At 42.7% G+C, this 27,449-nt stretch overlaps 1 protein-coding gene across 3 annotated transcripts in view; it reads right to left on the minus strand.

Moving 5' to 3' along the window:
- Nucleotides 1–27,449, minus strand: part of PLXNA4 (plexin A4) — a 770,557-nt gene that overhangs the window by 125,699 nt on the left and 617,409 nt on the right. For all 3 annotated transcript variants that reach the window (XM_067469348.1, XM_060776421.2, XM_060776422.2), the window contains exons 11-14: nucleotides 14,115–14,211; nucleotides 10,222–10,412; nucleotides 4,306–4,457; nucleotides 3,150–3,267 (exon numbers count right to left, since the gene is read on the minus strand). In XM_067469348.1, the coding sequence (XP_067325449.1) occupies nucleotides 3,150–3,267; nucleotides 4,306–4,457; nucleotides 10,222–10,412; nucleotides 14,115–14,211 (558 nt within the window). The remainder of the gene's footprint in view (nucleotides 1–3,149; nucleotides 3,268–4,305; nucleotides 4,458–10,221; nucleotides 10,413–14,114; nucleotides 14,212–27,449) is intronic.

Consider the following 27,449-nt stretch of genomic DNA (forward strand, 5'->3'; position numbering starts at 1 on the left):
AAGCTCTGTTGAATTGACTGAGATAGTCAAAATGTGCTGCAAGATGTCCCGCAAAAGTTTTTTGCAATTTAATAAACTTTTTCTATGTCTTGTCGAAGGCTTTCATGGCTGGAATCACTAGGTTCTTGTGGGTTTTTTTGGGCTATATGGCCATGTTCTAGAGGCATTTCTCCTGACGTTTCGCCTGCATCTATGGCAAGCATAGACCTCTGAGGATGCTTGCCATAGATGCAGGCGAAACGTCAGGAGAAATGCCTCTAGAACATGGCCATATAGCCCGAAAAAACCCACAAGAACCTTTTTCTATGTCATTTTTTAAGTGATAGTCCCAATTAAGAAATGAGATTTATATAACCTAGGAACAAAATCGTGATACATAGTGCTACTGGCTGATACCTCTGCAACTCAGAAATAAAATCTATTTTCCCTCCCTCCCATTCGTTTTCTTCTTATTGTGTCATGTCTTATTTACATTCAAAACCTAGTGGCTTTGGTAAACTGCTCTAGGAGCTTCTTTTGGTTGAGGAGCAGGTTAACGTAGTTTTGAAATGCCTGTAATGATTTTTTTTGTTGTTGTTCATTCGTTCAGTCGTCTCCGACTCTTCGTGACCTCATGGACCAGCCCACGCCAGAGCTCCCTGTCGGCCGTCACCACCCCCAGCTCCTTCAAGGTCAGTCCAGTCACTTCAAGGATGCCACCCATCCATCTTGCTGATTTTTTTACACCCCCCATAATATTTGTCCCCATTTCCAGTCTCAGGAGAGAGCTTGAAATTGCTAGAGGTGCAATGGAAATAACAAAAGTGATAATCATTGGCAAGCTTGGGTGATACGTTGCAACAGCATATTAATGATTCACAGCTGTCTTCACAACTTTGAAAAAGCTTATTGAAGTTGGGGAGGTGGCTAGGAGGGTATATTCAGCCTTATAATGATTTGCACATTGAAAGAAAAAGGATTAATAATAATATTTCAATCCTACCATTGTCTTCTAATGCAAGTGAAAGCAATGGAACCAACAAATTTCCAACAATTTACTGTTAAAACTTAAAATGAAACAATGAAAAATAATAATGTAAGAATAATTCCCCAATTTAAGCAGACTAGAAGCAATGGGTTAAGCAAGGCATGGGCAAACTTGGGCGCTCCAGGGGTTTTGGACTTCAACTCACATAGAATCATAGAATCAAAGAGTTGGAAGAGACCTCCTGGGCCATCCAGTCCAACCCCATTCTGCCAAGAAGCAGGAATATTGCATTCAAATCACCCCTGACAGACGGCCATCCAGCCTCTGTTTAAAAGCTTCCAAAGAAGGAGCCTCCACCACACTCCAGGGCAGAGAGTTCCACTACTGAATGGCTCTCATAGTCAGGAAGTTCTTCCTCATGTTCAGATGGAATCTCCTTTCTTGTTGTTTGAAGCTATTGTTTCGTGTCCTAGTCTCCAAGGAAGCAGAAAACAAGCTTGCTCCCTCCTCCCTGTGGCTTCCTCTCACATATTTATACATGGCTATCATATCTCCTCTCATCCTTCTCTTCTTCAGGCTAAACATGCCCAGCTCCTTAAGCCGCTCCTCATAGGGCTTGTTCTCCAGACCCTTGATCATTTTAGTCGCCCTCCTCTGGACACATTCCAGTTTGTCAATATCTCTCTTGAATTGTGGTGCCCAGAATTGGACACAATATTCCAGATGTGGTCTAACCAAAGCGGAATAGATCATGGGGAGCATTACTTCCCTTAGATCTAGACACTAGGCTCCTCTTGATGCAGGCCAAAATCCCATTGGCTTTTTTTGCCGCCACATCACATTGTTGGCTCATGTTTAACTTGTTGTCCACGAGGACTCCAAGATCTTTTTCACACGTACTGCTCACGAGCCAGGTAGGCTGTTAGGAATGATGGGAGTTGAAGTCCAAAACACCTGGAGGGCCCAAGTTTATCCATGTCTGTATTAATCTGTATTTTAAAAGTGACTTTAAAAAGTATAAAACCATGCTCATTTTGGAATAAATGAAACTTGGTACTGGAATAAATAAACTTGGTACTGGAATAAATAAAACTTGGTACTGGAGTGACAGCAACACTGAGATCAGCCAGACTTCTAAAAGGAGAGCATTTCATAACTGAGGAGCCACAAAAGGCTAAGCTCTATCCCATGACCTCCTGGAGAAGATTGCCCCCAGGATATTGATGGGATACAAAGAAGGGCCCTCTCAACAGGCCTCAAGCCTCAAGTAGACAGACAGGGAGAAGTCCTCCCTCAGATATTGATATCTCAAGACATTCAACAGGCCTCAAGTAGACATAGACAGGGAGAAGTCCTCCCTCAGATATTGATATCTCAAGACCTTCAACTGTCCTCAAGTAGACATAGACAGGGAGAAGTCCTCCCTCAGATATTGATATCTCAAGACCTTCAACTGTCCTCAAGTAGACATAGACAGGGAGAAGTTCTCCCTCAGATATTGATATCTCAAGACCTTCAACAGGCCTCAAGTAGATATAGACAGGGAGAAGTCCTCCCTCAGATATTGATATCTCAAGACCTTCAACTGTCCTCAAGTAGACATAGACAGGGAGAAATCCTCCCTCAGATATTGATATCTCAAGACCTTCAACTGTCCTCAAGTAGACATAGACAGGGAGAAATCCTCCCTCAGATATTGATATCTCAAGACCTTCAACTGTCCTCAAGTAGACATAGACAGGGAGAAATCCTCCCTCAGATATTGATATCTCAAGACCTTCAACTGTCCTCAAGTAGACATAGACAGGGAGAAGTCCTCCCTCAGATATTGATATCTCAAGACCTTCAACAGGCCTCAAGTAGACATAGACAGGGAGAAGTCCTCTCTCAGATATTGATATCTCAAGACCTTCAACTGTCCTCAAGTAGACATAGACAGGGAGAAGTCCTCCCTCAGATATTGATATCTCAAGACCTTCAACTGTCCTCAAGTAGACATAGACAGGGAGAAGTCCTCCCTCAGATATTGATATCTCAAGACCTTCAACTGTCCTCAAGTAGACATAGACAGGGAGAAGTTCTCCCTCAGGTTTTGATATCTCAAGACCTTCGAGACTTTGAATGTCCTTATTTGCATCTTGAATTCTGGGAGGAGAATTATAAGCAAAGTTCACAGACGTACCGTAAAGTAGTAGAACTGAGAAGATCTGGCCATAAATTCCGGTTTACACGTGGCCACACAAATCTCCACATATCCAGCATGTTGGCTAAGTTTGGCCTCAGTCATCTCACACACAATTCTGGAAGGAAACAAAGATATCACAAGAATCACAATCCTAAACAACTTCCATTAGAAAAGGCAGTAGCTTTTGTACTGTTTTATGTTTGTTGTTGTTGTTGTTATTTATTCATGTAGTTGCTTCCGATTCTTCGTGACCTCATGGACCAGCCCACGCCAGAGCTCCCTGTCGGCCGTCACCACCCCCAGCTCCTTCAGAGTCAAACCAGTCCCTTCAAGGATGCCATCCATCCATCTTGCCCTTGGTCGGCCCCTCTTCCCTTTTCCTTCCATTTCCCCCAGCATCATTATCTTCTCTAAGCTTTCCTTTCTTCTCATTATGTGGCCAAAGTACTTCATCTTGGCCTCTACTATCCTTCTGGCCAGAGATTACAAATTACAAATCCCAGGATTCCATAGCATTGATCTATGACAGTCCATGTGTCATGCATTCATTCTACAGCAGTGGTTCCCAATCTTTGGTCCTCCAGATGTTTTGGACTTTAGCTCCCACAATTTCCCACAGTTGGTAAGCTGCTGACATTTCTGGGAGTTTAATTCCAAAACACCTGGAGGACCAAAGGTTGGGAACCATTGTTCTACAGCAGTGGTTCTCAACCTGGGGTCCCCAGATCTTTTTGGCCTACAACTCCCAGAAATCCCAGCCAGTTTACCAGCTGTTAGGATTTCTGGGAATTGTAGGCCAAAAACACATGGTGGACCAAAGTTTGGGAACCATTGTTCTACAGGTTTGCTCAGGCATGAGCAAACCTTGGCCCTCCAGGTTTTTTGGACTTCAAATTCCACAATTCCTAGCATCCTACTGGCTGTTAGGAATTGTGAGAGTTGAAGTTCAAACATCTGGAGGGCCAAAGTTTGCCCAAGCCTGCTGTAGATGCAGCCCAAGCCAATTTAGGGTCCTTGACACTGTTCTTGAGAATCAAATATCTAGGAAGGATGATCGACTGTCCCTAGGTGAGGTTTTGCCTGCTTTGGGGGCTGTGAGGTGGTCTGGACACCAGAGCAGAAGCCCTTGTCTAGGGTTGCAGCCCTTACTTACTGCTCTGCTGGGATGTATCCGTCCACTAAGGGCTCGCACTCCACGCCAGCGACTCGGACTCGGAAGGCAATGTCTCTGAACTCCAAACCAAGGTTTTCTCCCCGGATGGTCACTCGGGTCCCTCCTTCTCTGGGACCCCTGTTGGGAGTGATCTATGGGAACAAAGATTGCATTACATTATAATATAAGAAAAGTTGGAATGCAACAACACAGAAATACATTTTTCTTTATTGGGAGGTGTCCTCTTATTTTTGCCACCCAAAGGAAAACCGTTGTGACTAAAAACATTGTGGACCATATAGACTTCAGCCAACATAATCTCTGTATGTGTTGTCAAAGGCTTTCATGGCCAGAATCACTGGGTTGTTTTGAGTTTTCAGGGCTGTAGGACCATGTTCCAGAAGCATTTTCTCCTGACGTTTCACCCACATCTATGACAGGCATTCTCAGAGGTTGTGAGGTCTGTTAGAAACTAGGCAAGTAAGGGTTTTATATCTGTGGAATGACCAGAGTGGATGAAAGAGCTCTTGTCTGTTGAAGGCGGGTGTGAATATTGCAATTGGCAATCTTGATTATTTATTTATTTACAACATTTATATGCTTCCCTTCTCACCATGAAGTGGACTCAGAGCAGCTTACAAAATATATATACATACAATATATTATATTATTAGCATAGTAAAATATTATTATTAAATATTACTATATTGTACTATATCATTATATTGTAATATTATTAGTAATATTACATGTAATATAAATATATAATCATAATATCATATTATTATTATTATTATTATTATTAGTAGTAGTAGTATTATATTGCATTACATTATAATATTATAAATATTATATGTATATACAATATATTATATTATATTATGTTGCTGTTGTTCATTCGTTCAGTCGTTTCCAACTCTTCGTGACCTCATGGACCAGCCCACGCCAGAGCTCCCTGTTGGCTGTCACCACCCCAGCTCCTTCAGAGTCAAGCCAGTCACTTCAAGGATCCCATCTATCTTGCCCTTGGTCGACCCCTCTTACTGGGGGGAGGGGTCCCCAACTGATTAGCACTGAATGTCCTTGCAGTTTCAAAGCCTGGCTGCTTCCTGCCTGAGGGAATCCTTTGTTGGGAGGTGTTAGCTGGCCCTGATTATTTCCTGTCAGGAATTCCTCTGTTTTTTAGTTTGTTTTTGAGTTGTAGTTCAACAACACCAAAAAGGAAGAGAAGGACAGGTGGAGGGATCTTCAGCATTCTCTGCCCAAAGCGACCCTCCCAGGGGTCCCAACCCGTAAGTTGAGGAACACACTAAAAGAAGTGCTTTCACTGCTAAAGGAGTTATATGTTGTGTGACTACAGGATGAGTAAGGGACTTTTTCTGTTCATGTAGAAACTCCCTTAGAGATACAGGAAAAAGCTACTTATTTACAGAATATATACATAAATATAGGAGCCAGTAATTAATTCTAAGCTTTGGCAGAGAATGGTGTGTGGCTGAGACTGGCTGAATTCCCTCCCCACCTTCGCTTTGTGGGTATTTCCCCAAATCCGAGCCAGCCGTGAAAAATACCTCTCTCCAGCGGCCCCAGATACATCATGAGCCGTAATATATTATACATCTATATATCCAGCCAATGTGAGATTATGGCTGCCCTAACAGCTTAGGAAACATACATTCATAAGCTTTCCAAAAGGAACATATGATTTGTGGGATCTACGGCTAGACAGGGAAGGAGTTTTCCAGTGGGGAAGGGTGGACAATTTCTTCAGGTGACCTTAAATTTATTGCAGAATTTGCAGGAAGTTGTGAACTTGGTTTATTCCAAGATGATTTAATTACATCTGGAAGGCTGCACTATGCTAACTTCTGCTACAGATTTACAAAGCTATTCCCTATGAGAGTAGACCCATAGAATCAATGAAATCTTTGTGTTGACTTCCACGAACAATTGATTTAATCAGTCTACTTTGGCTGGGACTACTAACAGTGTTCAGGTCACAGTAGTCCAATATTTTCCAAGTCTGCCTGATGTGTTGTACTTCAGCTCCCAGAATCCTTGCTCCTTGGCCAAGGTAGATGGGACTTCTGGGAGTTGAAGCCAAAACAATTTTCCTGCTTCTTGGCAGGCGGTTGGACTGAATGGCCCACGTGGTGTCTTCTAACTCAGTGATTCTATGACTATGTGGATGGGTTCTTAAACCTAAACCTGTTGATAAACTCTACAAGCTGATGTGCAATGGGAAGTTGCTGCTAACTGTGAGAGAAATAAGGTTGAACACTGTGAAAGCCACTCATTGCATGGCTATCAGCCTCCTCCCAGTAGACTCAAATCAAGGGAAAGCTTCATGAGAACCACCACTCCTCTTAACATCTCCCTAGAAATATTAAGAGTATCCCTTTGGGCAGCTAAACCAGGAAATCCCAATTGGATGGCCCCCCATGAGGGTCTTCCTCCAGGGGCAAACCAAGAATGGGCAACTTAGAAGTCCCTGAACAGATTCAGAAGTGGAGTGGGCAGATCAAAAGACAACCTGACAAAATGGCACTACCTATGTTGCACTCCAGGGCAGAAAAAGCCCTCTGACGTTAAACACCACACGTTGAATAGGAAAACAATCCTTTTATTGAAGATAAGTAAAAACCACTTTAAAGAAATAAGTAAATCCAATTACGTAAGAAGATAAGCAGAAACAAAATAGTCCAGGGTAATGTTCAGCAAAGTCCATGAAAACAAAGTCCACACTTCTCTAATATAATCCAAAAAACCAGGAAACATTAATCCAAGGCATGAGTATGTAGTCATAAAATCCAAGATTCAAAACCATGAAACAAGAAATACTTAACTATGAATGTTCCAAACTAGCTTCCATGAGACAAGGACTAGAACTTAACTTGATTCCAAACAATGCTTCATCTGGCTACATTTCCCGTACTTGGGCCTTTTATCCCCTCGTTAAGCTATCCCAAGCACTGAGAAATTGGTTTTGCTTTAATTGAGACTCCCTTATCTTTTTCTGTTGGAACCTGGCAGAACGCCGAAGCCACTGTTCAGCTTGTCTGTTTAGACTAATCTCCTGCTGTCATTTTTTGCTCATTAACTTCCACAGATGCTGAGTTGTTTTCAAGCCCCAAATCCTGGGAACTCTCTGGTAGCAATTCAGGGAGTACACCATCATCCCCATGCCCCTCAGGGACATTCTCATGGGAAACTACACTTTGAACAGGGATCTCCTGTTCATTCCCTGCATCAATATCATTGACCAAACCACTGCCATCTTGAAACTCATTGACATCACTCCCCATATCCAAAGCACCCTGATCCTGAAACACAATTACAGGCTGAGCTCCAACAACCTAAAAGAATTCCCCACTTTGTGTGACCGTGGAGCAGAACAGACAACTCTGCATCTGTGTGCTTGTCCACTATGCCCTGCTTTGTGTACAGAGGGAGAATTGTTGGAGATGTTGAACAGGACTGGGCTTAGGGAAGAACCGTTTGGCATTTCACTCATCACTTTTTTCCAGTAAGAAGAAGAGGAAGCATTGGGGAGAATCACCCTCTGGGTTCGTTCACTTAACCAATTATAGGAAGATGTGTTTTGTCAAAAAAGTCTCCTTTCTTGACATTTGAAGCCATTGGTTTGGTCCCCATCTTCTAGAACTGTCAAAAACAGGTTTGTTCTAGCTTCTGCATGGTAGCACTTCAGATATTAAAAGACGACTGTATCATATCTGGACAGTATACTTTTATTAGTGCACCCTAGCAATGCGTTGGCTGTATTGATTGAAGTATACTGCTCCTTTTGCTTTTTTTCTCCCACTCCTGCTCTTCTTTCTACTCAAAAATCACTGCTCTTCTCAATGTCTGAAACTCCAGCAGAATATCTTTCACCAAAGAGTAAGTACACCATGGTAGGGGACTTCAATCATATACTGTTCCAAGGTGATAAGTTGTCAGGAAAAGCTGTTCACGGACATTTTTAACTACAAACAAACACAACACAGCTTAGGGTCTGCTCTTTTCCCTTCAACTTTTGAGCAATTCTTTCAAGAAGCTCGCTCCAGACAATCCCAGTTTCAAAGCAATCTTCTTAAAACTCAAAAATGTTGGCCCTTGTCCCTGGTGGGAACTTCAAGGCAACACATGATCCGGTTTCACACAAAGCAGCGCTTTGACCACTTGTTCCTTGGCAGAGCTCAGGAAAGGCAGCTCTTGTCAAAGCTCGGTTTCTTGAGTTCAGTATCAGAGACACAGGTTTCAGTCCAACTGCCAGTCACTCCGTAATGTCTGCCACCACTTTTGTAAATCCCATTGCTCTGAAAGGGCTAATTTAGTTGGGACCAGGAATTAGATTCAGGTCATGGATAAATATTGCATCTTTAAAGTAACCATGCAATCCCAATGAGTTCAAACCAAGGTCATTGCTTTTGGGAAGCAGAACAATGAAAGAAAGAAGTCAAGAAGTTATCATTGCACCAGAGTTGTATCACGCCAGAGGAGACACACCAGAGTTAGACCACATCTGGAATACTGTGTCCAATTCTGGGCACCTCAATTGAAGAGAGATATCGACAAGCTGGAATGTGTCCAGAGGAGGGTGACTAAAACGATCAAGGGTCTGGAAAACAAGCCCTATGAGGAGCTGCTGAAAGAGCTGGCCATGTTTAGCCTGGAGAAGAGAAGACTGAGAGGAGACATGATAGCCAGGTATAAATATGTGAGAGGAAATCATAGGGAGGAGGAAGCAAAATTGTTTTCTGCTGCCCTGGAGACTAGAATGTGGAAGAATGGTTTCAAACTACAAGAAAGAAGATTCCATTCAAACATGAGGAAGAACTTCCTGACTGTGAGAGCTGTTCAACAGTGGAACTTTCTGTCCTGGAGTGTGGTGGAGGCTCCTCCTTTGTAAGCTTTTAAACAGAGGCTGGATGGCCATCTGTCAGGGGTGCTTTGAATGCAATATTCCTGCTTCTTCGTAGGGGGTTGGGCTGGATGGCCCATAGAATCATAGAATCAATGAGTTGGAAGAGACCTCATGGGCCATCCAGTCCAACCCCCTGCCAAGAAGCAGGAATATTGCATTCAAATCACCCCTGACAGATGGCCATCCAGCCTCTGTTTAAAAGCTTCCAAAGGTCTCTTCCAACTCTATGATTCTATGAGATGTGCATGTGCATAAACCCCAGATATATGTGGTTGCATGGATTACTATAGAGAAAGAATCCTACTTTACCTACTCACTCTACACTGGCCTTCCTTCTGAACTAGAATGGCACTCATGGATTTGTTAACTTCATTTTCTTTTTTTCTTATCAACTTCCTCCTAATCCTTGAAGGAGGAGAAGACCTCTTCCTATGTTCCAAGAATATGGGACAGACCTGGCTTCCTGTGTCTTCAGCTAAAATCAACTAAACCCTCCTAAACAGCTGTCAAACTAGACTTGGCTAAGAATCTATACCAGGCATGGGCAAACTTTGGCCCTTCAGGTGTTTTGGACTTCAACTTCCACAATTCCTAACAGCTGGTAGGCTGTTAGGAATTGTGGGAGTTGAAGTCCAAAACACCTGGAGGGCTGAAATTTGCCCATGCCTGATTTATACCCTAGATTACTCTGCATCATTAAGGTTACAGTATTTCACAACCAACATGCAACTACAACACAGAAAGCTGAAACTTGGAGTGCAGACACATGCAGGGTCATGTGATGCTTCCATAGCAAAGTTGATGTCCTTCAACATTCAGAAAGACCAACAACATTTCTATTGGAAATAATATGAGTAGCAAAAATGAGGAGGACGTCTACTTGCCAGATCACTGATCTGACACAACATGAAGTGGCTCCAGACATTTGGGTTGGTTCATTTTCCTAAAACAAGGTTAGGGGTATAATAGAAGAAGACTGAAGGGCTTACGTCTGTGATCCTGGGGTTGGTGCACTTGCCCCCAGTTGCTGAGAGCTCCAGCCACCGGTTCTCTATGAGGAGGCAATGCTGCTTCAGCGTACACTGATTCATGTCTTCACACCATCCACATTCATAATCTGGATCTGCTTTCAGGCACAGACCACAACTGTCTCGCATAGCTCCGCATTTATACAAGTGGACTGTTGACAAAAACAAGACAAGTACCCCAGTCATTTTAATGGTTACATTAATGAAATAAGCAAAGTTTGGTATGGTAAAGGCAACAGGGCACGAGGTGAATCAAATTCTGAGGTAGAGGGGATAAGAACAACGGTAGGCAAATCTACACACTCTGGTTTTGCTGAATTTCATCTACTCAACTGGAAATTTGTTTCAGCTACTGACATACACATTACTCACATCAACAAAAGGTCAACATTAACATTTATATACATTTTGACCCATGTTTCCTGCGATACCCAGTTTTAAACACATTTTCCAGTGTGTGAATTATTCATCACTGATCATCCATCTTACAATGATTGGGGAGAGGTGAGCTAGCCATGAGCAAACTGTCTATTTCATGAGTGCCTGGCTTTAAAACATTCCCATTATGGAAATGTGCATAGGAGAAATCATTGTGCTACTCTTAGATTGGGTTGGACTTAAGCCACTACAGCAATCATACTATGTAGGCTTCCCCAAGGGAGCTCTTTTGTATGAACCTTGGAACACCAACTTGAGGTAACACCTCTCCAGGAAGCTCTAGGTTTAGTAGTATGATTCTATGTCAACTTCTGACAAAACACTTGCAACGAAGAACCTAAAGATTCCTAGAAAGATGTCTCTAAACATCTTAGGAGCATCCAGCACAAATCTATGGTTAATGTCCAAACAAAAGTGTGGAACAGCAGGTTGAGTGTCAGCTGCATTAAGATCACTCTGACCAAAAGGTCATGAGTTCGAAGCCAGCCTGGGTTGGAGTGGGTTTCCAACCAGTTGTGTGTAGCCTGTTGTCGACCTTTGCAACCCGAAAGACAGTTGCATCTGTCAAGTAGGAAAACAAGGTACCACCTTAAAAGTGTGGGGAGGCTAAATTAACTGATTTATGAGACCATAAAGAAGACTCCAGCAAAGCATTCCAGCGGGGAAGCATGCGGGAATGCGGAAGTGATTCATCCGTGTCGCAGATGGACAACGAAAGTGGCCAGAAAAAGTTAAATAGCCTCTGTCTATGTCTGTATATGTTGTATGTCAAAAATTGGCATTGAATGTTTGCCATATATGTGTACACTGTAATCCGCCCTGAGTCCCCTGCGGGGTGAGAAGGGCGGAATATAAAAGCTGTAAATAAATAATAAATAAATAAATATTGGAGCATCTAAAAATGACTAGGGAGGACATTTTAATCCCTGGATAATCAAATACGCAAAAGTTGACCTGCCAATGTGGAGGGCCAAATCTAGTACAGTGTTCCCTCACTTATCATGGGGGTTCCATTCCAGGACCACCCGCAATAAGTGAAAATCTGCAAAATAGGGACGTCATATTAATTTTAATATTTATACATTATTTTATATATTTCATATATTATTTTCTTACCCATGCTTCCTTACCCGCCTCCCTGCCCATCCCAAAGGCACCTGCCTGGCTTCCTTTTATTGCTGCTGTGGTTTATGGAATTATAATGTTTTAATTGTGTTGTGATACTATGTATACTCTTTTGTTGGAAACCGCCTTGAGTTGCCGATATGGTTGAGAATGGCGGTATACAAATACAGTAAATAAATAATAAATAAATAAATTCCTGGCCATCACAGAGCCTCCAAAGCCATGAAGGCAGCAGAAGGCCAAGGAGGCAGGCCTTCCCCACTGCACCTCAGGCCGCCGCACTTCCAGGGTCCTTGGCCTCCACTGGACATAAATATGTAATATTTAATATTTGTATTAATATTTTCAAAAACCCGCGAAACAGCAAGTCCGCTAAAAGCAAACCACGGAGTAGTGGGTTGAGTCCCCTTAGGGGTTGAGAAGGACGGGGTAAAAATGTTCAAAATAAATAATAAATATGTCAGGTTTTACAATGTATTGTAATGTAATATAGCTGAGTCATGCACTGCTAATGGGCTTCTATTGGAAATGCTGAGTCATGCATTAACTGTATATAGAACTTCATTTGGGGAATGTGTTCTGGCCTAGTCCAGGTGATTGTGAATGATGTAATCCTGGGTCTGAGTTGAGTCAATGAGTTGGGAACCAATCGGTGATTGCTATGTGTAAATGAATTGTATATAAGGAAGTCATGTACAGTGTATATCTCTCCTTGTGCTGTGATGTTGTTCGTCGAAGGCTATATGTAATTAAAAGATCCTGTCTGGTAAGACAAGATATAACTGCGTGCTATGGTAAGTTTGTAATATCATCTCAACTGGGGGAAAGACAATGGTAAAACTGACAATGGCCGGGCATGTGCTCAAGTGTCTGTAAAAGGTTTCAGAGTGACTGCAGGCTGTGGGAGCAGTTGACTGAAAATACTGTGCAGGAAGAAGCTACTGGAAAGCGCTGAAGTTGTGCAACTGATCTGCTGCTGAATTGAGAAGTTAATCTCAACAAAATAATAGTGAGGGAACACTGTATTTTGTGCACAGAAAACAGTATACTGAGATTGGTATCGCATTTTCCGGCATATAAGATGACTGAGCGTATAAGACGACCCCCAACTTTTCCAGTTAAAATATAGAGTTTGGGATATACTCGCCGTATAAGACCACCCCTCTTCCAACACACACCAAATAATTTTTTTAAAAGTATCAGATTTGATTTCAATATGGTAATTTTCCTATTACTGTCCCTCCTTCTCTGCCTCTCAGATCTCGCACATGTGCATCTGCAGCCTTCAGGAGCTAGATCTGAGAGGCAGAGGAGGAGGTATAGTAATAGGATACAAGGGCGGGCCGGACAGGTGAAAGAGGTGTGTTTTTCTGGGCACAGAGCCACTTTATCTCTCTTTTCCATACTTCGGGCGCCCCAGATGCCTGCAGCTTGCTCCGCCCTTCACTTACACCTTCCCAGTGAGGTGCCCCTTCACCTCACCATCGGGACCATTAAGTCAACGAATCCTGATGAATTGATTTTCTTCTACTGTACTTGTACAGTGTCGCTGTTAATGCCTTCATACAGTTGCTGCATACAGCAGAGATGCGGACACTGCCATTTTGGAGCTCCCCCACCATATGTGGCAACCACAGATTTTCCAATCTGGATTGGAAGTTTCAGCACCTGCTCTATAAGATGACTTATAGATGACTTATAGATAAGTCTTATAGACTTTTAAGATGACGTATCAGATGATGTATAAGACGACTCCCAGTATATAAGACGACCCCTGACTCTTGAGAAGACTTTCTTGGGTTAAAAAGTAGTCTTATACACCAGAAAATACGGTAGTTCTGCAGAGATCATGCTGCTTCCTCTGCAGAAAGTCCTGTTTTCTATGCAAACATGTGCATCGAATAAGTCCCAAACTGTGAAGATTCTCTCCAGTTCAGATTTCTTCCCATCAGGATGTTGTTGACATAGGGAACACAGCTGTTAAAGTATTTTCAAATATTTCTTTCCTAACCATTAGCTACAAAGCTGGATTGCTTAATGACATCCAGGAAAATGAGCCCTCTTGTCAGGAGGAATGGAAGAATGGGAAAGCAAACCAAAAGTACACAACTGGAGGAAGAGAGCAATATCTTTCAAGGATAACAACATTGGTAATTTACAGGGAACATAAATAAAGCCTGGTGGTCGATGGTGGAGGGAAGCAATGACTGCTTTGTTAAGAGTTACGGGAATGATGCCGTGGGTTGCTAAGGTTACCACTTCCAAGGACAAGTAGAAATGATATTCCTTACCTTTGTTCTGTGCTGGGTTGTCAATGTTGAAATTCCCATTCCACACCACTGTCAGCTCCACTGGCAGGCTGTTAATCTCCATCCCCTCGTAGGAATACTAAAAGTTGGAAAAACAAAGAACAAGGGAGAGGTGAAGGGTGGAAAGAAAATCACACCTGTGGCTCACACTTCTGAGAATGGGAGACAAGAGTTGCAAGGCTGTATCTATTGAATTTTTAAACAAACACGCCCAAAATAAAGGTTTCTTCCACAAAAGAAAGGCTTCTTTGTAGATGCTGCGACAAGTGGACCAATAGGATGCTAAACAATCTCTCTCCCTCCATCTCTATTTTCTTCCCTCTCTCCTCACCCTCTCATTGCTCTCTCCCTCTCTCCTTCAATCTTCTCTCTCCTTCCTCTCTCTCCCTTGTCCTGTGTCTTTCTCTCTTCTTCCTTCTTTTTCTCCCTCTCCCATCCACTGTTGCTCTCCCTGTCTTCCCTCTCTTTCTCTCTACTCTTTCTCTTTCTATCCTTCTCTCTCCTATAGTCCTCTTTCTTTCTTCCACCCTGCCTCACTCTCTCTCCCTCCTCTTTCCCTCTATCTCTTCCACCCATCCTACTCTCCCTCCCTAGCCTTTCTTTCTATAGCTCTCTCTTGCAAACACACAGGTCACAAGAATGTTAATTATTGTTGGACAACAATTTGAACATAAGTCAACAGTGTGAAGCAACACCTTTAAAAACCAATGAAATTTTGGACTGCATCAAAGGAAGTATAGTGTCTAGACCAAGGGAAGTCATGATGCCCCTCTATTCTTCTTTGGTGAGACCTCACCTGGAATAACATTGTGTCCAATTCTGTACATTATTTATTTATTTATTTATTTATTTATTTACAGTATTTACATTCCACCCTTCTCACCCCACAGGGGACTCAGGGCGGATTACAATGTACATATACATGGAAAACATTCAATACTATAGACACACAACATATATAGACAGACACACAGAGGCAATTTAACATTCCAGCTTTTCTTGAGGGTATTCTGGCCACCAGGGGAGCTGTTGCTTCACCATCCATTTGTGACACTGACGAAGTACTTCCTCATTCTTCGCATGCTTGCTGGGGAATTTTATGGCCTCCTAAATTAGTTAAATTTGCCTCCCCGCATAAGCGGTACCTAAATTTCCTACTGGACAGATGCAAATGTCTTTCGGGCTGCAAAGGTCGACAGCAAGCTACACAAAATTGGTCGGAAGCGCACTCCGCCTCGGGCTGGCTTCGAACTCATGACCTTTCGGTCAGTCGTGGTCTTAATGCAGCTGACTCTCAGCCAGCTGTGCCACAGATATTGACCAGCTGGAATGTAATGGATGAATACAGAACCCAGGAAAGAATGAAGTCCACGTGGAGCAACCTCCTCCTTGAATCCCAGCAGATTCTTTGGTGGCTGGTTGCTCTCATGTCTGTAGAGTCATGAACATACTCTTAAGTTTCACTCTGACTTTTGAAGTAGATATCTAAAGGGATGAATTTGTTTGGGAACAGGTTTTTGCATGTTGTGTAGCTGCTTTTAAGTTTTGACTAATCCCCAGAGTAAATTGATTGCCCCTTGACTGCTAAGAGCAACTAATTGCTATTGATGGAAGACCAAATGAGACCCACCTCAATGGGTTGCATTCATGACTTAGATCAAGAATTACGCCCCCTTGTGCGTACTATGTGGGGATGTGCCTAGCTTCACAAAAGGAAAACAAGCCAGTTTTGTGCTGAGATGTTTTGCAGAAATTGCAGAAAAGTATCCCCACCCACTTCAAATAAGTAGGAGCTCATTATCTCACTTTCATGCAGGAAACAAGTCTTCAAGGTGTTCTTGATCCTTGATGGTTGAACCCACTCCATCTCATTGGGAATGGGAAATATGGGAAATCGTGTCTCATTTTTAGTCTGCTGTTTCTCAAATGCTTAAAAAAACCCCTGAAGACCACAGCATATGTAGCATGATATAAATAACCATGTTCATCGTGGGGAACAAATTGCAATTAATTAATTAAACAATCATGATTGCAATTAATTAATACTCTACATTTCTCCCAACCAGAGACTCAAAGCAACTTACAAAAATTCAAAATCAGAATTGTGTTTTCCAGAGTGGTGTGCACTATGGAGCTGGTTTTCGGGAACAGCATGTCTCAGAGAAGCCAGATCTCCAAAACATCAGGCAAAGGGAGAGCTTCATCTCAATAAATTGTTACGAAATTGCAGGGTCAGAAGGAACCTGTGGTTTCTACCCATTACATCCGAGTGAACATTTTGAGTTGCACAGCAATTTATCTTTCAGCAAACTAAACACAATTAGCTGGTAATCGGCAGGCTCTCACAAACTCAATGCCCAGGTACTTTTATCAGCATGGTTACCATGGATGTGAAGCACACTTTCCAGACAACAGTGCTCCATGACGCCCAGTTTGCTACCATCATCCACCATTTACAGAAATAGCATTCTGATGAGAGTCCTACATGCAGTTATAAGAGTCTGGATGACGTAAAGCTGTCATTCTGCCCAAAGGTGCTCCAAAGTCATCACTGACAACTATAATGGAACCTATCAGGGTACATTGAACATACCTAGATGTATACTAGAGTGTATAAGGCATTCTTGGGTCATATTTCCAAGAGGAAACATCTTAGAAGTCAACTAAGAAAATCAACGAGATATGATCTGGAAAACCAAAAACATAGTGGTATCCTTTCATGTTCTAAAGGACATTTGGAGTCATATTGGATCTACATCCTTTGTTGGGGTGAGGGGAACCAAAATCAATTCTTGGGGAAATCATGTGAACTATATTTCACCAATTCTTGATCTACATGTTTGGTGGAACATCTCAATATTCATAAAATAGGTCCAATGAGGAGTATTCAATGTTGTCACATTTGTGCAAAGATATAGTCTTCTATCGTGGGACAAGTCACACTTCCTTTGTGGGTTGTCACTTTTAGATGGAAAACACATCATCATTATCACTTTATTTCTTAATTAGTCGCTCTCCACCAAAGTGCTCCGAGAGACTTACAATTTAAAATATGTCAGACTACACAGAGAAGCCATTGAAATCCACAAGCATGTGGACAATTTCAACAGAAAGGAGGAAACCATGAAAATGAACAAAATCTGGCTACCAGTATTAAAAAACTCTAAAATTACTACAGCAAAACAGCAGAGAGGAAACAACCAGGCACATCTTAACACCTCTCAACAGAACATTTTCCCAGGCTCAGCCAAGCCTTCAAATGCTAATGAAGGTGGTCAGTTGAAACATTCACACCTAGCTCCAGCAGAGAAGAGCTCTTTGCCCCACCCCAGTCATTCCACAGATATATAAACCCATTTTCCTATTTCCAACAGACCTCACTACCTCTGAGGATGCTTGCCATAGATGCAGGCGAAACGTCAGGAGTAATGCCTCTAGAACATGGCCCTATTGCCCGAAAAAACCCCACAAGAACCTAATTTAAAATAGCTTATACACAATATAAAACATTCAACATAAAAACATTCCACATAAAAACATTCAGCAGTGACTATGGCAAAATTTGATCCGGTTACTTAAATGCACAACCTAACAGCCAAGTCTTGAGTGCCTTTACAAAAGGTCACAACTCCGACATTGCTCTAATATATGGAGGCAATTGGAGCATTGGAGCATTGATGGAAAAAGCTCTACGCCTTGGAGCTTCCAAATGTGCCTCCCTAGGACCCAGTATGTAAAGGAGATTTTCCTGGGTGGATCGAGGTGACCACTGATGGGGAAAAGGAATGAGGCGGTCCCTAAGATATAACGGTCCTTGGTCATTTTGAGCTGTAAATGTCAGGATCAGTATCTTGTAAGAGATTCAACTGTTCTATTGGTAGCCAACGCAGTTGTTGCAGAATCGGTGTAATATGGGATCTTATAGATGATCCCGCTAGCAGCCTAGCTGCCGCATTTTGGACCATGCATAGGGACCACTAAACGCAGCAGCATTGCCCAAACATGAATCAAGGAATATGAAAGGCACTGCAGACTAACTCAACCAGAGAAATCAGCCATAGCAGAGCACCTGATGAACCAACCTAGACACAGCATATTATTTGAGAACACAGAAATGTTGGACCACTCTCACAACCACCATGTCAGACTACACAGAGAAGCCATTGAAATCCACAAGCATGTGGACAATTCCAACAGAAAGGAGGAAACCATGAAAATGAACAAAATCTGGCTACCAGTATTAAAAAACTCTAAAATTACAACAGCACAACAACAGAGAGGAAACAATCAGGGACATCTAATCACCTCTCAACAAAAGTTTGCTCCAGGCACTGCCAGGCCATTATATGCTAATCAAGGTGGTCAGTTGATACATTCACACCTAGCTCCAGCAGACAAGAGTCCTTTGTCCCACCCTGGTCATTCCACAGATATATAAACCCATTTTCCTAGTTCCAACAGACCTCACTACCTCTGAGGATGCTTGCCATAGATGCAGGCGAAACATCAGGAGAAAATGCCTCTAGACCATGGCCATATAACCCCCCCCCCCCCCAAAAAAAACCTACAACAACTAAGTAAGTAAAGTACTATAGTACTGAAAGTCTAAGCCTTCCTCTCTTAACACAGTTTATTTATTTATTTATTTATTTGCTATACTTGTATACTGCCGTTTCTCAGCCTAGCCGGCGACTCAACGCGGTTTACAACAACTTATAACAAACAACAGTATACAGTTTAAAAAGCATAAAAACATAATCCACAATATATATATCAATAAACAATCCAATACATCTCTTGACTAAAAACGTGATCCAGTTTCGTCGTCCAAATTGCCAGTCCTTCAATCATTACACTTATTGCACTGGGTTAACCGAACGCCTGCTCGAACATCCAGGTTTTTAGTCTTTTCCGGAATACCATCAATGAGGGGGCTGATCTTACCTCCATGGGAAGGGCGTTCCAAAGCCGCGGGGCCACCACAGAAAAGGCCCTGTCTCTCGTCCCCGTCAGCCGCACCTGTGAAGCAGGCGGGATAGAGAGCAGGGCCCCCCCAGAAGATCTTAGGGTCCTGGTGGGCTGATAGGCCGAGATACGTTCAGATAGGTAAGTTGGGCCAGAACCGTTTAGGGCTTTAAAGGCCAATGCCAGCACTTTGAATTGAGCCCGGTAGCAGATTGGCAGCCAGTGGAGCTGGTGCAGCAGAGGAGTTGTATGCTCCCTGCGCTCCGCTCCTGTTAGTATCATGGCTGCCGAGCGTTGGACTAATTGGAGCTTCCGGGCCGTCTTCAAAGGCAACCCCACGTAGAGAGCGTTGCAGTAGTCTAAACTGTTATACCAGGTCTGTATATTATTGTGCAAGGCTTTTTCCTATGACTATTGGAGGTTTCTTTCTCTCTCTCTTTTCTGTAGGCTTGGAAAAGTTTCATTATAATTTCTCGCCCCTCCAAGAAGCCTCAGTCCCAAAGGGAAATGGCCAAGTGACTTTTATGGGGAAAGAAATATAGTGACACATAGATACTGAGATGCATCATCAAGGTCCATGTCCCCTTTTTGGCATTTGCTTTCATAAAAGCATGGGGTAGCTTGTTCCAAGGAGCCTACAATCAAAATGTCAACATGAGAGAGTAACAGGGAAGGAAAAATGAGGTGGATTTCAAATATATTCCGTGGCCAAAAGGTGTTAAGGCTTATAAATCTCTGTGAAAGCGAGAGAACATGGAGCCCGCGGCTTCTTGTACCAGCCATTCTCTTCCTCTCCCTCCTCCCTCCTTGTTCCCGGACTGAAAGAAAGGTAGCAGCTGGGGAGGGAAAAATATGTTACAAGACCAAGTGATGAGTAATTAACCCGAGGCAAAAAAGTATGATGTGGGGAGGGAGGAAAGGGACTAGTCTTTAACTGAGTCCATATGTCTCCCGACTTGATTTAACATCAGTTCCCCTTGACTGCACCGTGCCCTCCCGTATAAACCCAAGCTGAGCTTAAGGCTATGAATCCTTCACGAACTCTATAGGGATTTTATTACGACCAGTATCCTTAATTAAAAGAATAACATCTGTCTAGCCGGCAACAAGCAATTGTACTCCCTGTGCTGAGATGCAGGGGCACGGGCATGGGGCAGGACAGGAATATACCAGACAGAATGCCTTGGGGGTCCACAGAAATGATATCAAAGCTTCCAAGAATTTCTAGAGCAGTGAGTGGGATTTATAGTTCACCTATGATCAAAGAGCCTTATGAACCCCACCAACAATGAAATTGAACCAAACTTGGGATACAGAACTCCCATGAGCAACAGAAAATACTGGAAGGGTTTGGTGAGCATTGACTTTGAGTTTTGGAGTTGTAGTTCACCCACATCCCGAGAGGACTCAACACAATAATGGATCAAAACAATGACGGGTTGGGACCAAACTTGGCATGAAAATCAATATGCCCAAATGTGATCTCTGGTGGAGTTTGGGGAAAACAGACTTGACATTAGGGATTTATAGTTCACCTACAATCAAAGAGCCTTATGAACCTCACCGACAATGAAATTGAACCAAACTTGGGACACAGAACTCCTATGACCAACAGAAAATACTGGAAGGGTTTGGTGAGCATTGACTTTGAGTTTTGGAGTTGTAGTTCACCCACATCCCGAGAGGACTCAAAACAATAATGGATCAAAACAATGATGGGTTGGGACCAAACTTGGCATGAAAATCAATATGCCTAAATGTGATCTCTGGTGGAGTTTGGGGAAAACGGACGTGACATTTGGGATTTATAGTTCACCTACAATCAAAGAGCCTTATGAACCTCACCAACAATGAAATTGAACCAAACTTGGGACACAGAACTCCTATGACCAACAGAAAATACTGGAAGGGTTTGGTGAGCATTGACTTTGAGTTTTGGAGTTGTAGTTCATCCACATCCCGAGAGGACTCAAAACAATAATGGATCAAAACAATGATGGGTTGGGACCAAACTTGGCATGAAAATCAATATGCCCAAATGTGATCTCTGGTGGGGTTTGGGGAAAACAGACTTGACATTTGGGAGTTGTAGTTGCTGGGATTTATAGTTCACCTACAATCAAAGAGCCTTCTGAACCCCACCAACAATGAAATTGAACCAAACTTGGGATACAGATCTCCCATGACCAACAGAAAATACTGGAAGGGTTGGGTGAGCATTGACTTTGAGTTTTGGAGTTGTAGTTCACCCACATCCCGAGAGGACTCAAAACAATAATGGATCAAAACAATGATGGGTTGGGACCAAACTTGGCATGAAAATCAATATGCCTAAATGTGATCTCAGGTAGAGTTTGGGGAAAACAGACTTGACATTTGGGAGTTGTAGTTGCTGGGATTTATAGTTCACCTACGATCAAAGAGCCTTATAAACCCCACCAACAATGAAATTGAACCAAACCGGAACACAGAACTCCTATGACCAACAGAAAATACTGGAAGGGTTTGGTGAGCTTTGACTTTGAGTTTTGGAGCTGTAGTTCACCCACATCCCAAGAGGACTCAAAACAATAATGGATCCAAACAATGATGGGTTGGGACCAAACTTGGCATGAAAATCAATATGCCCAAATATGATCTCTGGTGGAGTTTGGGGAAAACAGACTTGACATTTGGGAGTTGTAGTTGCTGGGATTTATAGTTCACCTACAATCAAAGAGCCTTCTGAACCCCACCAATGATAGCATTGGGCCAAACTTCCCATACAGAACCCCCATGACTAACAGAAAATACCGTGTTTTCTGATGGTCTTTGGTGACCCCTCTGATACGCCTTTTTGACCCCTCCAGGGGTTCCGACCTCCAGTTTGAGAAACACTGTCCTAGAGCAAGCCTCTTTTGTTGTGTCAGAAGCAAATAATGACATTTCTATATATTACTGAATACTAAAGTCAAGATTGTCTGTGACATCATATTTCCATTTTCTATAAGCTGGACAGCAAAGTCTTTGAAATTGTGCTGCCAGAGGAGAATTCTATGGATAGCATAGACTATTTAAAAGGCAAATAGTTAAAAGTCCTTGGTGTTCATAAGGGTTTGGTTCAGAATCCCCTATGGATACTACAACCTATGGATGCTCATTTGTTAAATAAGACTGAAATATTAGCCTGAGTATGCCTGCCCCATCTGGGATAAATCTGCCCACGCAAAGCAGGTGAATATACAGAATGGGGGACAATGCCTGGCTCAAGAGCAGTACGTGTGAAAAAGATATTGGAGTCCTCATGGACAACAAGTTAAACATGAGCCAACAATGTGTTGTGGCGGCAAAAAAGCCAATGGGATTTTGGCCTGCATCAATAGGAGCCTAGTGTCTAGATCTAGGGAAGTCATGCTACCCCTCTATTCTGCTCTGGTTAGACCACATCTGGAATATTGTGTCCAATTCTGGGCACCACAATTCAAGAGAGATATTGACAAGCTGGAATGTGTCCAGAGGAGGGCGACTAAAATGATCAAGGGTCTGGAGAACAAGCCTTATGAGGAGCGGCTTAAGGAGCTGGGCATGTTTAGCCTGAAGAAGAGAAGGCTGAGAGGAGATATGATAGCCGTGTATAAATATGTGAGAGGAAGCCACAGGAAGGAGGGAGCAAGCTTGTTTATTGCTTCTGTGGAGATTAGGACAAGGAACAATGGCTTCAAACTACAAGAAAGGAGATTCCATCTGAACATGAGGAAGAACTTCCTGACTGTGAGAGCCGTTCAGCAGTGGAACTCTCTGCCTCAGAGTGTGGTGGAGGCTCCTTCTTTGGAAGCTTTTAAAAAGAGGCCATCTGGCCATCTGTCAGGGGTGATTTGAATGTAATATTCCTGCTTCTTGGCAGGGGGTTGGACTGGATGGCCCATGAGGTCTCTTCCAACTCTTTGATTCTATGATTCTATGAATATAGCACTAAATGAGACATGTAGAATAATCACAGGATGTCTTAAACCTATATCACAGGATGTCTTAAATCACAATCCCCATAAACAGCTTGCATTATCCGATGAATCTCCTTTGGGGTGACACCTTCTGCTGTCAAGAATTCAATGACTGCACGTTGCTTAAGTCGCATTGACCAACCGTCTGCGCAGGGTTCCATACTTTGCACTTTAACAACACAACCACTCAATGCTAAGGCTTCCTGCCAAAATGGAACTGTAGGGGAGAGTCTACTGAACAAGCCAGTACCTGCCGCATACCAGTACTGCAATCGGTTGAGGAGTTACGAAGGTGGAGGCATTACTTTTCATTCAATCCTTGTATCTGCATAAAATATAACTCAACAAATAAACTGTTCTTTCAATGCATCTACTCTATTTGGGATCACCAACAGGATTTCAGATGCAATGCATTTGGGTATTAATCAGCAAACAAATAAATGGACATCCCCCAAGGTTGTGATGTTCCAGTTCTTCACTTCGCTTGCCAGTGTTTGCTTGCCATTCTGGATCTGCCGCTTTACTGCCATTTAAATACCCAGAGAATGCCATCTTAATTGCACTTGGTTCCTGACCAAGCCGTGCCGAGACGAGGCTTAATTAAGCATTCTCTTGCATTTGGAAGTGAGCAAGCGGACTTGTTCGGGTTTTATTCTCTTTTTAATTCATTTTTAAAATGAAAAAAAAGAGTTTTCTGTTGTTCGCGATGCCAAGCGATTCCTCAGCGCATCTTCTTATACAAAGTGCTGGCAGTTTGGCTGCTGCTCATCTTGTAGTTCCAAATATCTGGACACTGCAACTTTAATTTATGATCAGCAGCCTTCCAAAAACCAAAAGTATGGCAATATCAGTCACATTATGAATAAGGAAAGCTGGGAATGGGTTGCATTCAAAGACAGAATGGATTGCACTCTGTTCACATTTTGGGTTGTGTTACTTGTTCAATCTAACTTACTATATCCTCCTGCTTTTCATAGAATCATAGAATCATAGAGTTGGAAAAGTCCTCATGGGCCATCCAGTCCAACTCCCTGCCAAGAAGCAGGACAACTGCGTTCAAAGCACCCCCAACAGATGACCATCCAGCCTCTGTTTAAAAGCATCCATAGAAGGAGTCTCTACCACTGCTGAACAGGTGAACAGTCAGAAAGTTGGGTTGTTGCAGGTTTTTTCGGGCTATATGGCCGTGTTCTAGAGGCATTATCTCTTGACGTTTAGGCAACTGCTGAGCATGCCTACCCTGTTTGGCATAAGTCTGTTCATGCGAAGCAGGTGAATATAGCACTGAATGAAACATGAAGAATAATCACAGGATGTCTTAAACCTACACCTGTTGATAAACTTGACAAGCTAGCTGGCAATTCCAACTGGATGCCCCCCCCCCCCCCCCACACACACACACAAGGGTCGTCCTCCAGGTGCAAACCAAGAATGGGCAACTTGGAAGTCCCTGAACAGACTCAGAAGTGGAGGTGGCATATCAAAAGAAAACCTGGCAAAATGGCACCACATAGAAGAATCCTCCACCTTGTGTGACTCTGGAGCAGAACAAATAACTCCACATCTGTATGTCCTGCCTCATGCACAGTGGAAGAATTGGGGTGTTGTAGGTTTTTTCGACCTATATGACCATGTTCTAGAGGCATTCTCTCCTGACATTTCACCTGCATCTATGGCAAGCATCCTCAGAGGTAGTGAGGATGAGGAGGTAGTCACCTCACTACCTTTGAGGATGCTTGCCATAGATGCAGGCGAAACGTCAGGAGAGAATGCCCCTAGAACATGGTCATATAGCCCAAAAAAACCTACAACACCCCAGTGATTCCGGTCATGAAAGCCTTCGTCAATACAGAGGAAGAATTGTTTAAAGCTACAGACAATGCAGTTGCTGTTGCTTGGTTTGGGTCTGTAATTTTTTAGCTGCTTCCTCTATTTTATCAGTTTTATATGCTTTTGCAATAAAATAACTTCTTCCATCTGGAAGCCACATTACTGCAATCCTGCATTTCTAAAATCAATTCAGCAGGGGTCTTTCGAAGTAAAAATATAGAGAATGCCACTCTTCACTTACTCTAGATACCACAGCTGCCACCAACTTTAAGAAAACCTTTTTTGTGAACTTTGAACTGATATATTGGTACAAAGACCGTAGTTTAAATGCATGACTGGAAATGCTGCAGCTATGTCATTATTGTCTATTGCTTCTCGGGAAGACTTGTCTTCCATTGTTTATTGCATTGCTTAATGATGGCATATGTGTTCTCTCAAGACTTTCTAAGATAAAGCAATAAAGCATCTAGCTCAGTGTTTCTCAACCTTCCTAATGCCACGGCCCCTTAATACTGTTCCTTATTTTGTGGTGACCCCCAACCATCACATTATTTTTGTTGTTACTTCACAACTGTAATTGTGCTCCTATTATGAATAGTAATGTAAACATCTGATATGCAGGATGCATTTGCATTCACGGGACCAAGCTAGGCACAAATATCCAATAATACAACCAAATTTGAATACTGGTGGGATTGTGGAGAGGATTGATTTTGTCATTTGGGTGTTGTAGTTGCTGAGATGTATAGTTCACCTCCAATCAAAGAGCATTCTGAAATCCACCAACAATGGAATTGAACTAAATTTGGAACACAGACCTCCCATGACCAACAGAAAATATGGGAAGGGTTTGCTGGGCATTGACCTTGAGTTTTGGAGTTGTAGTTCACCTGCATCTAGAGAGCACTGTGAACTCAAACAATGATGGATCTGGACCAAACTTGGCACAAATACTCAATATGCCCAAATGTGAATACTGGTGGAGTTTGGGGAATATAGACCTTGACATTTGGGAGTTGTAGTTGTTGGGATTTATAGTTCACCTCCAATCAGAGTATTCTGTTCTCCACCAAGGATAGAATTGGACCAAACTTCCTACACAGAACCCCCATGACCAACAGAAAATACTGTTTTCTGATGGTCTTTGGCGACCCCTCTGACACTCCTTCGCGACCCCCTGAGGGGTCCCGACCCCCAGGTTGAGAAACACTGATCTAGCTAGTATTTTAGTCTCATCAAGGAATGAATGGTAGGTCCAACCCTGCATCTCCACTTGAATGCCTTTCAGATTTGGTGGGGAAAACAGCAGGAACAGAGGCCATTAGAAACAGAAAGGATATTTGGGGAAAAATCTGGAAAATTTATAAAAAGAACTGTTTTTGAGTGTCAGAAAACTCTGATGAGAAGAATCCCAGGTTGCATCTACAATACAGAATTCGAATCGACACCATTTTAACTGCCATGGCTAAATGCAATAGAATCATGAGAGTTGTAGTTTTACAACGACATTGTAAAAGGACATTACCCTCCTAGCCTGTCCTTATTGAATTTTGCACTTTCCCTTGGCTCTGTTTAGGAACCTTCACAAATTCTGAGCCCTCCAAACTCATCATCTATTATTGTTCAGCCATGATATTGTTTTTATGATGTTTGCTTTGTTATTGAGGTGTTTTCACCTGGTGTGTTGTTTTTGATTTTTATTTTATTGTGCTAAGTTTTAATCTGTATTCATAGAATCATAGAATCATAGAATCAAAGAGTTGGAAGAGACCTCATGGGCCATCCAGTCCAACCCCCTGCCAAGAAAAAGGAATATTGCATTCAAATCACCCCTGACAAATGGCCATCCAGCCTCTGCTTAAAACCTTCCAAAGAAGGAGCCTCCACCACATTCCGGGGCAGAGAGTTCCACTGCTGAACGGCTCTCACAGTCAGGAAGTTCTTCCTAATGTTCAGATGGAATCTCCTCTCTTGTAGTTTGAAGCCATTGTTCCGCGTCCTAGTCTCCAAGGAAGCAGAAAACAAGCTTACTCCCTCCTCCCTGTGGCTTCCTCTCACATATTTATACATGGCTATCATATCTCCTCTCAGCCTTCTCTTCTTCAGGCTAAACATTCTTCAGGCTTGTCCTTTTGTGAGCCGCCCCAGGGCCCTTTGAAACACAACAAGATGAGTCCACAGCAGACACTCCACTGACTGTTCAATTGGATCACACGTCGGACACTTCCTAAGTGTCTAGGACTGTTTCATGTATCGGCGAATGATGCGTGCAGATCCCAGTAAGGTGCCCTTCTGCAGCTGGCAGATGGTAATTTTGTCAGCACCAATTGTGTTTAAGTGCAGGCCAAGGTCTTTAGGCACTGTACCCAGTGTGCCAATCACACTGGGACCACCTTGACTGGCTTGTGCCAGAGTCTTTGCAGTTCGATTTTTAAATCCTCATATTGTGTCATCTTTTCCAGTTGTTTCTCTGCAATCCGGCTGTCACTTGGGATTGCGACATCGAAGATCCGTTTTTTTAACACGATTGTGAGGTTAGGAG

Source organism: Anolis sagrei, chromosome 5 (assembly GCF_037176765.1).
Source record: "Anolis sagrei isolate rAnoSag1 chromosome 5, rAnoSag1.mat, whole genome shotgun sequence".
In the NCBI taxonomy this organism is placed as follows: Eukaryota; Metazoa; Chordata; class Lepidosauria; order Squamata; family Dactyloidae; genus Anolis; species Anolis sagrei.